The 13,516-nt window shown below is 51.5% G+C and overlaps 3 protein-coding genes and 7 non-coding genes across 10 annotated transcripts; 5 read left to right on the top strand and 5 right to left on the bottom strand.

Annotated features, from left to right (window-relative positions):
- Nucleotides 1-1,189: 1,189 nt before the first annotated feature.
- BDY24DRAFT_t31 lies at nt 1,190-1,263 on the bottom strand. The gene has a single exon. It is a non-coding gene; the product is annotated as a tRNA-Ile (tRNA).
- Nucleotides 1,264-1,301: 38 nt separating this feature from the next.
- On the top strand, nt 1,302-1,641 carry BDY24DRAFT_413379 (uncharacterized protein; the record flags this gene model as incomplete). The annotated part of the gene is made up of 3 exons (XM_076643183.1): nt 1,302-1,307; nt 1,375-1,425; nt 1,501-1,641. 3 exons carry the CDS (start codon nt 1,302-1,304, stop codon nt 1,639-1,641), a joined length of 198 nt encoding a protein of 65 aa, XP_076498983.1.
- Nucleotides 1,642-2,735: 1,094 nt separating this feature from the next.
- Nucleotides 2,736-3,253, top strand: BDY24DRAFT_413378 (uncharacterized protein; the record flags this gene model as incomplete). The annotated part of the gene is made up of 4 exons (XM_076643182.1): nt 2,736-2,777; nt 2,942-2,989; nt 3,063-3,119; nt 3,215-3,253. 4 exons carry the CDS (start codon nt 2,736-2,738, stop codon nt 3,251-3,253), a joined length of 186 nt encoding a protein of 61 aa, XP_076498982.1.
- Nucleotides 3,254-4,630: 1,377 nt separating this feature from the next.
- On the top strand, nt 4,631-4,714 carry BDY24DRAFT_t32. Its single transcript has one exon. It is a non-coding gene; the product is annotated as a tRNA-Ala (tRNA).
- A 1,727-nt stretch (nt 4,715-6,441) lies between these two features.
- Nucleotides 6,442-6,525, bottom strand: BDY24DRAFT_t30. The gene has a single exon. It is a non-coding gene; the product is annotated as a tRNA-Val (tRNA).
- A 356-nt stretch (nt 6,526-6,881) lies between these two features.
- On the bottom strand, nt 6,882-6,966 carry BDY24DRAFT_t29. The gene has a single exon. It is a non-coding gene; the product is annotated as a tRNA-Arg (tRNA).
- Nucleotides 6,967-7,366: 400 nt separating this feature from the next.
- Nucleotides 7,367-7,448, bottom strand: BDY24DRAFT_t28. Its single transcript has one exon. It is a non-coding gene; the product is annotated as a tRNA-Gly (tRNA).
- Nucleotides 7,449-9,352: 1,904 nt separating this feature from the next.
- On the bottom strand, nt 9,353-12,584 carry BDY24DRAFT_413376 (uncharacterized protein; the record flags this gene model as incomplete). The annotated part of the gene is made up of 16 exons (XM_076643181.1): nt 9,353-9,432; nt 9,493-9,561; nt 9,635-9,781; nt 9,852-9,953; nt 10,026-10,141; nt 10,214-10,289; nt 10,365-10,421; nt 10,507-10,527; nt 10,602-10,641; nt 10,730-10,800; nt 10,875-10,882; nt 10,947-11,059; nt 11,133-11,171; nt 11,364-11,499; nt 11,614-12,133; nt 12,512-12,584. The coding sequence occupies 16 exons, from the start codon at nt 12,582-12,584 to the stop codon at nt 9,353-9,355; spliced, it is 1,668 nt and encodes a 555-aa protein (XP_076498981.1).
- A 238-nt stretch (nt 12,585-12,822) lies between these two features.
- Nucleotides 12,823-12,904, top strand: BDY24DRAFT_t33. The gene has a single exon. It is a non-coding gene; the product is annotated as a tRNA-Gly (tRNA).
- Nucleotides 12,905-13,304: 400 nt separating this feature from the next.
- Nucleotides 13,305-13,389, top strand: BDY24DRAFT_t34. The gene has a single exon. It is a non-coding gene; the product is annotated as a tRNA-Arg (tRNA).
- Nucleotides 13,390-13,516: the final 127 nt, after the last annotated feature.

The raw sequence follows: 13,516 nt of genomic DNA, 5'->3' as shown, positions 1-13,516 counted from the left end.
CCTCTGGTAATTAAGGATTGCCTCCTCCGGACGTCACGCTATAGACCAAAAGGTCGAAAAAGTGACCTTGTCGCCTCTGCTTGTCCGGAACTGTAGTATAGTTTTCTTCTCATTTTGGGTTTTGGTTCGACTCACTAGGGTTTGGAAGGCATGTAAGTTAGTTAAGTAGTTCTTTCGCGTGAAGAATTAAAGGAGGACGGGCGCGTCTCAACTTTATCGGGACCTTTTTTCTTTTGGCTCTGGGCTCAGCCGCTTACCTCATGTATTTTCCTCTTCTTGGTTGGTCGCTATAGGTTTAACGGATTTAACGCGTAGCTTTTGCTTAAATAGTGCTCGCTTTCGCCTCTTTTGATCCGACGCCTTTTGTTCAGACCTTCAGTGCCACCGTCTCGTTTTCTCAGCTTCCCTTCTTGAATTCTCGTCTTTCTTGTCTTCTCACTCTCGGAACCAAGGATCCTCATCGTAGGAAGTTGTCAAGAAGAAGTTTCTCTCACCTCAGTCTAGTAGGAATCAAGAAGAAGAAGGAAAACATTGTCCTCGTCTTCTCTGAGTCTCTCACCACCTCTCCTCTCCTCCCCAACGCCTCTCTTGCCTCACCCTCCTCTCCCACCCCACCCTTGAACTTAAGACAGCTCCTCTCTTAGTTCAACCCACTCTCCCCTCGAGCAGGAGCCCATCAACACCCTCAACGAGACCCAACCCGAGTCGTCCCCACATCGGGTGTGAGTTGAACACGACCCTTGAGATTCTTATCGGCTCACAGAAAGTCTAAAATTTGATACCCACCATGTCTTGATGGTATTAATCTCTTCGTATCTCTAATAAGCAACGGTTAGACAGACGAGGGAGGTGTCAGGTACTCAATCCACCGGTGCTTCTCCAGTCAGAGGCAAAGAGCGGGCGGAAGGTGTTGTAATCCGCTCAGGGACCAAGGTGACAAGTGTTTGGAAGAGGAGCTACTGCTAAGATAAGTGCTGAAAGACAGAACCGTAATGTAAACAAGCGAGAGCAAAATCAAAGTTCAAACTTGCCTCTATTCTCCCTCATCCCTCTTCCCACTTGTCCTCATGGAAAGGCTGAGGTAGAGAGATCGAGGCGGGTGTTGAAGGGGGACAAGGTTGGGGAAGGGAGGGGTATGGATGGGAGGCAGACCCGAGGGGAGGCGTTGAAGGCAAAAGGTCAAAAATAATGATCATTGTGGGGATCGAACCCAAGACCTTGGCGTTATTAGCACCACGCTCTAACCAGCTGAGCTAAACGATCAACGGTGATTTAATGATAGAGTTCTCCGGCAAAGGTATATGAATGTCTCACATTTAATCTGCGCAAGCTCAAAGCGCGGGTCCCAGGAAAGTGCCTTCCCTCCTCCTTCAGCAGACTGCAAGACTTGCGGGGGACGCCAGTACCTCCTCCGGTATCGGAGTTGTCGTTGGGAAGTTCATTGGGGATCCGAATCGTTGAGTCTTCCTCGCCTCGTCGGACAATTTGGGAGTCGCACAGTCGCTCAACCGAGGTCGATCGACGTCGCAGGAGATCAACACCGTCCTCAAACGGATCTACTCGTTCCTCGCCTCGTTGCACATCCAGATCGTTGCTCAGCACATCCCAGGAATCGAGAACATCTCTGACGGTCTCTCTTGAGGGAAGCTCAACTTTGATCTCAGTCGACGGACTCAGATCAGCTTGCCGGAGCCGTTGAGGAAGCATCTCACCCCGTTGTGATGCCCGTCGGAGTCATCCTCGGTCGTCCTCCTCCCCTCCTGCAGCGTGAACAACGACGCGAGCTTCGCTCCTTTCCTTTCTCTTTTCACTTAGTTTATCTTCCTTTCCTCTCTCTTGGAAACACTTCATACCCTTCTCAAACCTCTCTTTCTTACCTTACTATGTTTTTCATAAGTAGAGAAGAGGATCATCGTAGATTTGAGCACAACTAGTAATGATCGTGACCTCGCTGGAAAAGGTTGACCTCGTCTTCCCTCTCTCTCTCTTCTTATCTCTAGCCACACTTCATTTCTTTTCAGACGATACAAGCTTCTAGACCTTGACCCCTTCCGTTTAAGTCTACCCTCCCTTCACTCATCCCCTACCTAGAACTCGACAAAGGGAATCTTCACCCTTCACCTCCCGTCTCGTCGTCGTTCCCCCCTTCCTCGAATCAACCTTCCTCCCTCCTACCTCCGTCCCAAATGCAAGCCCAAAAACAGGGTCTGGTAATGGAAAGGTCCCAACCTCCCTCCCTCCGGTTTCATCCCTCACCTGTTCTTCACCTACGTCACCAACTTTACTGGTCGTCGCTCTCTCAGTCCCGCTACACTTGGAGCCGATTAAATCGGCGGGCCTTTTTTAATCGGTAAGCCGATTACCAGCAGTCTGAGGTAGAATCGGCAATCGGCTGATTAATCGGCTGCCGAATAGTGCCGATTTGCGGATTAATCGGCGATTCTGCCAACTAGTGGGCGAAAGTCGGCGACGACGACGCGCTGAGACGGTAAGACGCGACGCTCTTCAAGCTCTGCGAACAAAGAAGGGCGGAACAAGAATGCATGCCAATAGAAAGAGAAGGAAGTATAGCTTGAAGATAGAAGGAAAGAAGAGTGAATAGCTCCGACGGGTCAAAACACTAGAAATTGAAAACCGAGGAAGGATCCGACGACGAGGATATCAAGTCCGACGGTTGGGCAGAGATTCTTCAGCTCATCGCTACTCACCCAACCACTCAAGAGGAAGAAATTGATATGATCGACTCGGCTCATAGTATCGGTCACCTCGCTGCTCCTGTGAGTTCATTTCTCAACCAATCTTTACTTCCTCCCCTCGAGCTCTTCCTCCCTCTTCTCTTTCTGTTTTTCTCTGCTCTACCCCTTCGCCCGCTCAGCTTGAACTTCCACGAAACCTTTCCTAACATTACTGTTTTCCCTACTTGTTCCACTCGTTCTCTCAGCTCAACAAGGCCGACGTCAAACTCGCTCGCGAGCTGCTCGACGGGGAGGTAGGTCGCACTCGCCGTTGATGTTGATCAAAAGATCTTCTGAGAGCGGGTCATTGCCACTCTGTCTCGTCAGATCTGGGAGTTCGGAGGAGATGAGAGGTGTGGTTGGGAGGTCCAAACCTATGTGAGGGTGAGTCGTTACTTGAGTGAATGCCTGTTGAACGACAGAAAGAACCTGAGCTGACCTCTGTTTGTCCTCTTTCCCTTTTCATCCACCTCTTGCAGGATTACTGGGTCTACAGGGCTTGCGACGAGTTCTGGTAAACGCTTTGAGGGGGTGACAGCTTCAAGCTCTTGCATGGGATTGACTTCGACTCCCTGTCGTCGCGTCTCGTTTACTATTTGATTTTTTGGTTTTTACCCTTTCTTCTTTCGCGATTTCATGACTCATGCCTAGCTACATACAATCTGGGGCCTTGGCTCTACTTCCAGCCCTGAAAACTGAGAGAGTCAGAGGCGAACGAGGAGGCTCAACGCGTCTCAAAAGAGTGCTTCTTCGGAGATTTGAACACGTTTTGGAGTTTTCTTTCAGTCTTTTCTCAGGAGAGATTCCAGCACGAAATGGGGCTCGGAAATTACATACATCCAGCCCGGAAAGGTTGTAGAGGACGACTCGAGTGGCAGAGGAGAGGAGCGCCGATTCGCCGATTTAATCGGCTCCAAGTGTAAGTCCCGCAACCAAGTGCGGAGCTGGTGTCCGCAAGTTCACCATCTTCTAAAACGAACATCTACGCCTCCCAGCCCACCCCTCCAGCCTCAAATCATTCGCTTGTTGGGTGGGGTGTGAGGATTGAGCGCAGGGAGAGGTCTCGGGAGTTCAGGAGGGATCAGCAGATGGTTCGTGGGACTATCAGGTGCTTGCAAGAAGAGAAGGAGGTGGGAATCCAAAGGTGTGTCAAGATAGAGGTCAAGGGAGAGGAGGCAAAAGGCCTCCTTTTATAGGAAACGAGAGGGTTAGGGCTTGGGCATCGAAACCCAGAGCTCGGGCAGTAACCAGTAACTAGAAACATGTAAAACAAGCTAGAAGGAAGAGAGAGAAGTGGAGGTAGAGAAAGGAGGCCGAGCAAGGCTCGCTCGAGTTGAGAGAGAGAGACGCGACGTGTCGAGCGACCGGGCTCAGCTTCTTAAGGAATGCCTGAGAGAACTCGAGAGAAAGAGAGAAGAGTAGAGAGAGGGAAAGGTAAGTACAGAGAAGAGTTGGAGAACTAGTAAGGAAAAGGGAAGGAGCTAGGGTCATTCCCTGACATCCAGCGGTCATCAACCTCACCTCATTTGAACCCGTCTCCTTCTTGAACCTCAAATCCTACCACTTGCACGTCCACACTTGGCACGTTGCTCAGGGATGGGAATGGCCTCTCACATCAGCGGACGCAGAGTCGTTGAACTTCTCCCTTCGAGCCCTCGGAAACGCGTTGGAGATCCGACATCCCCTTCTTGTTTTCCCGTTGTTCTCGTCTTCTTGCTTTCGGAACCAAGGATTGTTGTTGCAGGAAATCACGAAGAAGAAGGTTATCTCCCCCGTTTCCCACAGGAAGCCCCCCTCCGAGTTTCAACCACCCTTGCCCCGCGCAAGAGAAAGAAATCCCAAGCGCCAGCGCGACAAGAGATACTATACACTACAGTCGGAATCCCTGACATCCGGGGGAAATAGTGTAGTGGTATCACATAAGCTTCGCATTCCTATGAGATTTGTTTGTAACCGGGGTTCAATTCCCCGTTTCTCCAACCTTTTTGGCGCCCGGAGGCTTTGTTTTTGCGTCCCTTGGACCTCTAGTTGGGGCTGCTGCATAGTTTCATGTATAAGAAAGAGTGCAAGTGGGACTGAAAGACGCTTTGTGGTGGTCTTGTAGGAGTGAGAAAGTAGTCGAGCTTGGAGGGAACCGAAGGAACAACTCAGTTCTTTTTTATCGTCTAGAAGCTAAGTTAGAGAGTGAAAGAGAGGGGGAGGAACATCGTCTCAAAAGGTCGCTCGAAGGGTCTTCTAGCGCAGCGACGGCAAGAGATCGCAAACGAAGGAGAGAGGAAGAAGATACCCGAAGTAAGGTAGAGAGGAGAGAGGGTTTGAGCGGTAAGGTAAGAGGATAATAGATAAGAAAGGAGAGAAAGATGAAAGGAGAGGTTCTACTCAACTGTACGAGCAGTCGCTGCACAACAAGCGGCTGCGCGCCTGTGGAAGCAGAGGGTTTGAGGGAGGGAGAGCAATGTGGGGATGACTCAGGATGGGTCCTTTGAGGTAGATGTGCTCTTGCTTGTTGGGGAGAATGGGTGAACTGAGAGAGAGTTTCTCAAGCTCAAGGAGTGAGGGAGAGGGAGAGGGGGAGGGGGGACGGCGGTTGGGGCGACGAGAGGCAGCACAATGACTTCTTCTTCTTCTTCTCTTCCTTCCCTCTTCTTCCTACAACAACCTTCGCTCTTGAGACTAGGGAAAGCCCAAGAAAGAGCAAAGAAAGCAAAGTTGGAAATAACGTGACGCGAGCAAACAAAAGTCACCGGCACCAAAGAGAGCTGAGATTGGATTTGAGACAAAAATTAGAAGCAAGAACTGCCTATTTTCTAACTGGAAAGGCCAGCAACCAAAGGGACCGAAATGAAAGGAAGCAAGAGGGTCAACGAAGCCATGACACGGATGGAGAACCTGACTTGATTTGAGCGCAGGACCGGGAGCCCAATTATTCCCAAGGTGAAGTCCATACTAGAGCTAGATGATTGATCAAGAAGGGAAGGGAGCTGAAAGACCCTAAAAGGAGGGAAGCCTAAGAGAGGAGAGAGAAGACGCCACACAAGACGGAATCCAAAAACGTCAAGGCGGTTGACCGAAAGGGGAGGAGTCTTGTTGTACAAAGTGCCGGCAAAGACAAAGAAGAACAATGAAGTTGAAATGAAGTTGAAATAAAGTTGAAACGAAGTTGGAATCGAGAGTCAGGAATCTAGAAAGGTGTGGTAAAGAGGAAAAGGCCACGAGGCCAACGATGAGCCTGTCCTCCCCATGTCCATCTCTCCACAGCGCACCGGAGGAGAGGAGGGGGAAGGGGAGGGTGGAGATGCAACCTCGTTCATTCCTGGTCTTGGGGAGGCGTTGGGGATTCAGGGGATGGGAGATGGGGAGGATTTGGTTGGGGAGGAGGGAGGGAGAGAGGGAGGAGGGGAGGGAGGGGAGGGGAGAGAGCAAGAGGGAGAGGGAGGTGAGAGTGGGAGTGGGGTGCCGGTGGTGGTAGAGGAGGATGAGGATGCGGATATGGAGGAGGTTTCGTGAGCAGGGGAGCGGGGGGGACGGAGGGTGCTGCCGCTTGATTGATGGATGGATCTTTGGTTCTTTCTCTGTGGTGCAAGTGGTTGAGAAGTGGACGGAGAGGGAAAGAGAGAGGCCAAAAGAGGGAAAAGGAACAGAAAGAGAGAAGAAGACGGTGTGGATAGAGTGGAGGGGGGGAGGTAGAGGCAGCGGGAGCAAAAGATACTCGGACTGGGAATCGAACCCAGCTTGCAAGCGAACAAACTGTGATGTTAAGCTTACGTCCTAACCGATAGACGATCTGAGCGTGTCAAGTTTGATGATGAGCATTCCCGGCCTTCTGTACAGATCAGGAGATTCAAGCGGAGAAATCTCCCGTTCCCTCCCCTCTCTCCCATGCCTGCCTCTCCCTGAACTCAGACGGTCGCCTCTGTTACCACCGCAACTCTTCTTCCTTGCTCCCCAGCCTATTCGTTGATGCCTCTACAGATCAAGGACGGCTGAGTGGATGCCCTTGTTTGCTTCCTCTTTCAGCTCTTCAAAGGCGCGTCTCCAGCTTCATCCGCACAGATCCAAAAACAAACGAAAAGAGGGGGGGGGGTGGGGAGGGAGAAAAAGGGTCGGATTTACCGAAGAGACGGAACGCAAAAAGAGAAACCTGTTAGATCATGGCCGGGATCGAACCGACGATTGCTTGATATCAACTTGTGATCGAAGTCAAGAGTCAAAACCACTAGACCGCACGACCGAATTGTTCAACTGAATCGCCTCACAGGATAGGTCTTGCCGGTGCATTGACGCTCCCGCACTCCCCTTCTCTCCAAACTCTCACTCTCTCAAGTCTTCAAACAGAGCCTGTAGGCAGCTCTGCTTCGCCTGTCAATGACGTTTTCCGCTCACCGCCTGTGAACGCAATGCGGAAAACTGGCACGCCCCTCATCCTCCTCCCTGCAGGGATACGAAGCAGCCTGAATCGTATGCTTCAAGGGAAGGGCAGGATATATAGGAAGACCTGCTGGTGTAGCACAGGAAAACAAAATCCACTGGGAAGCAAAGTTGCACCAGAAGTCACCACCAGCAGTCAACCTTTTGTTCCTTGCCTCCGGGACCGCAAGCGAACCAAAAGAAGGACGTCCCGGGGACAAAAATGAGTGAAGCGTGACTCGAACACGCGTCTCAAGAAAATCTCTCAATGGAAATCTTGAATAATAACCCCTATACGATCCACCCGATGACAAATCAGATCCGTCGAGGGTTTGAGTCAGATCAGCCAAAACTCGGAGACACCGCTGAGCCTACAGACACATCGCGTCGCAGTCATAGAGGCTCAACGTGGCCACAGTTGCTCTCTGAGGGCTCTCCTTCTTGTCACCCAGAGGGTTCCTCACCAGTTCTCATCTCCCTCCGGTGAGAAACCTTCCCTCAATCTTCGTTCTGTTCCTCAGCAGTAAAAGAGGCAACCATAACCATGACGAGCTTCCTTCGACCCTCTCAACCCTCCCTCTCACCAAGGGGACGGGGGAGATGATACTCAAATGAGGGATGCTGAGCTTCTGGATAGTGTTGGAGAGCTCGATGGATCGAGTGAGGTAGAAGAACTTGAGAAAAAGAAGAGAGGAAATGTCAGCAGGGACTCGCAGGAAGGAGGGATTCAATTCAATGGGCAGGGGACGACGAGCTCACCTTTGCCTTCGGCTGCTTTTCCTTCATCTTCGCCAGCTCCTGCAAACTGACGCTCTCTGAAGCGACGAGGACGACATCGTAGGGAGATACGAGGAGGGAGATACGAGGAGGTTCTCTCGAGACGTGGTGGAAAGGGCCAGAGAACATCCGGATGCTGGATGGACGGGGGAGAATCCGAATGCGACAAGACTGGTTGAAACGCGAGAGGAGATCGGTGAGCGCGTGGTTGGGGCAAAAGCAAGACTGAAGCGAGTGGAATTCTTACTTCGATTTCAGGACATCTCTCGAAGCCCAATTCTCCGACTTCGACACAATGAAGGCTGAGCGGCCGACCGAGAAGCGAGGGAACGGATTTGGAACTGGGGACGTCCGTCCTGCGACGAACGAGAACGAGAAGGTACTGCCGACTCCGACCTCTGATGAAGCCGTACAGGATCCTCCCATGAGCTGAGCGATGTGGTGGCGTGAGATGGTTAGCCTGGTATTCAACGTCTCGCTTCGCGATCTCTCCTCGACTTCCCTCCTTGACGACTGGACCCAGCGACCTCCCTACGATCCGAACCAGCATTGCTTCGATCAGTCAAATATCTTTGAGTCCTCCTCGCTCTCGAATTGGACCCACTCGCACGGCGAGCTTCGACTTACTCCCTGGAACGCGTCGACGGCTCCCGAACCTTCGCCTTTCCTCTCTTTCTTGATCTTTCTCTTTCTCTCTCAAGTCACTTCTGGGATTCACGAGAATTTAGTTTACGCTTGACTAGCTCTCTTGACTTCTACGGCCTCGGTGTTTCGTTCCCTCTCGTTCAGATTTCTCGTCGCGTCGCGTCCTTCTTTCCCTTGTAGTTTAGTTCACCCTCTCTTCTCTTCACTTCTCTCTTCTTCTTCTCTTCCTTTTTGATATTGACTCAGAGATGATTCCGTGTTGGTTTAGTAGATCTTTCTTCTCAGCTCGATTGGTTACTCCTTTGAGACTTGCTTGGTTTCGGTTTCGCTCGTTCTCTCTTTTGGGTTTTGCGGCTGGTCTTTCATTCTTCTTCCAGTCATTTTCCTCGGCGGAGCGGCTTGCATAGGTAACGGTAGGTAATGCTTGAGTTTAGTATAAGTAGCTCGCCTTTTCGCTTCTCTTGATCCAGGCCTTTTGCTCCGTCAATCAAGCCACCGTTTCGTTTTCTCAGTTTCCCTTCTCGTTTTCCCGTCGTTCTCGTCTTCTCGTTCTTGGAATCCAGGATCGTTGTCGTAGGAAGTCGCCAAGAAGTAGTTTCTCTCATCTCATCGCCGTAGGAATCAACAAGAACAAGGAAAACATCGTCCTCGTCCTTCTTTCGCCACCTCTTCTCTCCTCCCCAACGCCTCTTTCGCCTCGCCCTCCTTCCCCACTTCACCCTCGAACTCAAGAAACACCTCTCTTAGTTCTACCCACTCTCCCCTCGTGCAGGAGCCCACCAACACCCTCAACGAGACCCAACCCGAGTACTCCCCACAGCGGCCGCCTCGCAGGCAAGGAAACAGCTGTAAGCTGTACGAGCGTAGCCTGGAAGAAGGAGAAAAGGTCAGCTCAAGCCAGAAGCAGGAAAAAAAACGGACGACAAACCGGACGCAAGACGAAGGCTCCCTCCATCGATGTCGGCAAGCAGTTGAGCCGTTAACAGGGAAGCGAGACCTGAAAAGGATTGCAATGGTACAAGTACACATCAAGTCGAGTTTTTAAGAGGATTGAGCGGTATGGGACTCACCAGCGAGGAGTTCGAATCCATCGGCGAGGAGAGAAGAAAGACAACTCTCGACCTCGGTGATGGCTGTCGACCACGCTCCTCCCGATCGGACGACTCTGATTGACCGAGCGACTTCCAGCACTTGCAGTCGAGCTCGGTAGTCGATCGCTGTTGTTTTCAATGAATGAAAGGTCAGCGTTCGACGTGGACCGGGAGGAGACCAACGAGGCAAACTCACAAGCGGAGTAACGATGAATCTCAGTGATGTTGGCCTCTACCTCCGCTTGTTTTGAGTCATCTCCGTAGATGAGGTAGTAGATAGAGAGTAGCCAAAGGAGTTCTGAACAGAGAAAGAGAGCTTGAGGTCAGCTTGTGTTCGAGGGAGAGGACGGATTGACTTCGGGAAACTCACCCAGCTCCGTGACGAGTCCAGGAACGGCAGCGCGATTGGCGAGCATCTTTGAGACAAGATCTGAGAGGACTTCCTCCTTGGCTCCAAATAGAACTGCGACTCGGAGGGAGTTGACCCTGGACGAGAAGGAAAGAGGAGGAGGATGAGTCTTGAGAGTCAAAGAAGCCGGATTGGGAAGCAGATCTCACCACCAGGTTACCGAGTGCATAGGAAAGTCCTGAATAGTCTCGTAATCTTTGGCTTGAATGAAGGCTCCGTCGAAGTCTGCGTGGGGGCGGCGATCAGTCAATTTGGTCAACGCGTCGAGCACAACAAAATCGCTTCGACGATCTTACTTACTCCAGGGATCTTTGGCAGCTGATTCCGTACTCCCAAGGATCTCTCCAGCTTGTAAAGCTGTAAGAAGAAGAAAAAGGGAAGAGGATCAGCACATAGTCTATCCTGGAGTGGAAAGAAACGAGAGTCGAGGGAGGGAACGAACGGATTTCGATGAGGACGCGAGCTGGTAGAAGAGAGGAGGTCAGCACCCGACGATTTTCCGTAGAAGATGGACAAAACAAGGATGAGAAATCTCACCCGCAGGAGTCATAGCTTCGATCGCTCCCGAGTAGAAGGCCTTGATCGCTGGAAGGTGTGACGAGAAGGACCGACGACTGAAGAGCTTCGACTCGAAGTCCAAACTGATGATGTATGTAGGTGGCAACGTCCGTGTTCATCGTGCTCATAGCGGAGTTGTAGGAGGCCTTCGAGTCGAGCTCGTTGAGGCCGACCCAACCTGGAAGAAGAGGGAGCAAAATAAATCAGCTCGACGCGTCCTCCATTCGGAGTTGTGAGGGCTGTTCAACAAACCGTGGGATCTGAAGAGGAGGAGGACGAAGTCAGAAGAGTTCTCGATGAAAAATGAGGACCTGAGAAGCTTACTGAAGCAAAGCCACAACTATACCGGCGGAAAGGAAGAAGGAGTTGGGACGAAGTCTTGCAACCGTTTGAGCGACGTGGACGAAAGACTTCCTCGACTCCATGTCGTTGCATACCTGCAGCAGAAGAGACCCAAAAGTGAGTCAGGTGTTGTTGAGAGCTACTTGAGTTCTTTTCTGCGATCTGTACCAAGATCGACTTCAGCTCTAGAACTTCTTGCCTAGTAGTCTGAAGGGAAAGCAAAGGAAGGAGCGGAAGAAAACGAGAGGACAAAAAATGAAGCGGAGGCAAAGGTTAAAGCCACAAAAAACGAGAGAGTCCAAGATCGCAAGTCTCCCCAAACCGTCATCATCAACCCCCTTCCCTTCTCAACATCAGGCTCAGGAGCCATGGTTTGAAGGAACGAGTGGGGAAACACACTGAGAGAGAGTAAATGGCGAGGAGGTACGACAACAAGTCTGCTCGAAGCTGTGAAGGCGACGAGAAGCAAAGAGCAGCTCCGAGGGAAAAGTGCGGCTTTCTAACCTCTGCGGTTTGGGCGATGTAGACCGAGGGACTGATAGGATATGAGAGGACAATCAGTGAGGGTTCAAACAGACGGTTCTCCTTTAATCCTCTCCCGAACCGAGAAGCGGAAAAAACCAGATCAAATAGAACTAGGCGAAGAAACCCTGTCGAGAGACCGACGCGGGCCCAAGAGACGAAGTTGAGGAGGACGTGGTTGGGAGTGGTGTAGGTCTTGATGTTGGCCTCGACGGCGACCTGAACGAGGAATCCATCGACCTGCTGGAGGGGACAAGTCCAGATCGACGAGACGGCGACGGGATCCGGGTGGTGTTTGACGAGGTCGACCGCCATGAATTCATGATGAATGATCGAGTCGAGGACGGCAACGGGGAATCGGCTGAACTTGAGTTGGAGATTGGAGGAGGAAGGGAATGAACCTGCTGCTGGGTTCATCGTGAAGGGAGCTTGGAAGGAAGGAGAAGAGATCGTCGCTTCCCTCTCCTCGACCTTGTAGGCCAGAGCCATGACCGTAGCCTTGAGGTCGTTGGTCGTATCCTCCATCGACTGCGTAGGAGAGGTGGTGTCGGGTAGTATGTCGGGTGTTGTCGTGACGGTGGAAGGAGTATGAAGTCCTGAGGTTCTTGAGTGAGTTGAAGAAGCCAGTTTCGAAGGAGGGATTCGACCTGAGAGGAAGAAAAAAGAGGGCGAGGCTCAGGAAAGGAAGGACGAAGCGAGGCTTGATGGATGAGAGAAGGAAGGAAGGAGGAAAAGGGAAGGAGGGGAGAAAAGGCTGGGAGCGGCCGCAGGCAAACAAAGAGTAAGGAACCCGTCTCTAATAGAACCCACCACTCAGTACTTTAGTCTAACTATTGAGCCGGAAGGCGAGCTCACCCTACGTAGCCTTGTCCGAGGCAGCGAGGAAGATCAAGAATTAGCGCGAGACTCAGAAGTAGAACTTGAGACTACTCACCAATGAGAAGAGCCACAGCTTCTAGAAGCTGACTCTCGGAAGTGACCTCGTCGTCTGGTTGATTGAGCAGGGCATGGGCAAACTCGACAACCTCTGCTGGCGTTTTCGGTATCCGTTCGAGAAGGTGAGAGGGAGGGTTGAGAGGGTCGAAGGAAGCTCGTCATGGTTATGGTTGCCTCTTTTACTGCTGAGGAACAGAACGAAGATTGAGGGAAGGTTTCTCACCGGAGGGAGATGAGAACTGGTGAGGAACCCTCTGGGTGACAAGAAGGAGAGCCCTCAGAGAGCAACTGTGGCCACGTTGAGCCTCTATGACTGCGACGCGATGTGTCTGTAGGCTCAGCGGTGTCTCCGAGTTTTGGCTGATCTGACTCAAACCCTCGACGGATCTGATTTGTCATCGGGTGGATCGTATAGGGGTTATTATTCAAGATTTCCATTGAGAGATTTTCTTGAGACGCGTGTTCGAGTCACGCTTCACTCATTTTTGTCCCCGGGACGTCCTTCTTTTGGTTCGCTTGCGGTCCCGGAGGCAAGGAACAAAAGGTTGACTGCTGGTGGTGACTTCTGGTGCAACTTTGCTTCCCAGTGGATTTTGTTTTCCTGTGCTACACCAGCAGGTCTTCCTATATATCCTGCCCTTCCCTTGAAGCATACGATTCAGGCTGCTTCGTATCCCTGCAGGGAGGAGGATGAGGGGCGTGCCAGTTTTCCGCATTGCGTTCACAGGCGGTGAGCGGAAAACGTCATTGACAGGCGAAGCAGAGCTGCCTACAGGCTCTGTTTGAAGACTTGAGAGAGTGAGAGTTTGGAGAGAAGGGGAGTGCGGGAGCGTCAATGCACCGGCAAGACCTATCTTGTGAGGCGATTCAGTTGAACAATTCGGTCGTGCGGTCTAGTGGTTTTGACTCTTGACTTCGATCACAAGTTGATATCAAGCAATCGTCGGTTCGATCCCGGCCATGATCTAACAGGTTTCTCTTTTTGCGTTCCGTCTCTTCGGTAAATCCGACCCTTTTTCTCCCTCCCCACCCCCCCCCCTCTTTTCGTTTGTTTTTGGATCTGTGCGGATGAAGCTGGAGACGCGCCTTTGAAG

Source organism: Mrakia frigida, assembly GCF_051309035.1.
Source record: "Mrakia frigida strain ATCC 22029 unplaced genomic scaffold BDY24scaffold_7, whole genome shotgun sequence".
In the NCBI taxonomy this organism is placed as follows: domain Eukaryota; kingdom Fungi; phylum Basidiomycota; class Tremellomycetes; order Cystofilobasidiales; family Mrakiaceae; genus Mrakia; species Mrakia frigida.
Note: the sequence above shows the minus strand (reverse complement) of the source record. Positions and strands in the feature narration are given on the sequence as shown.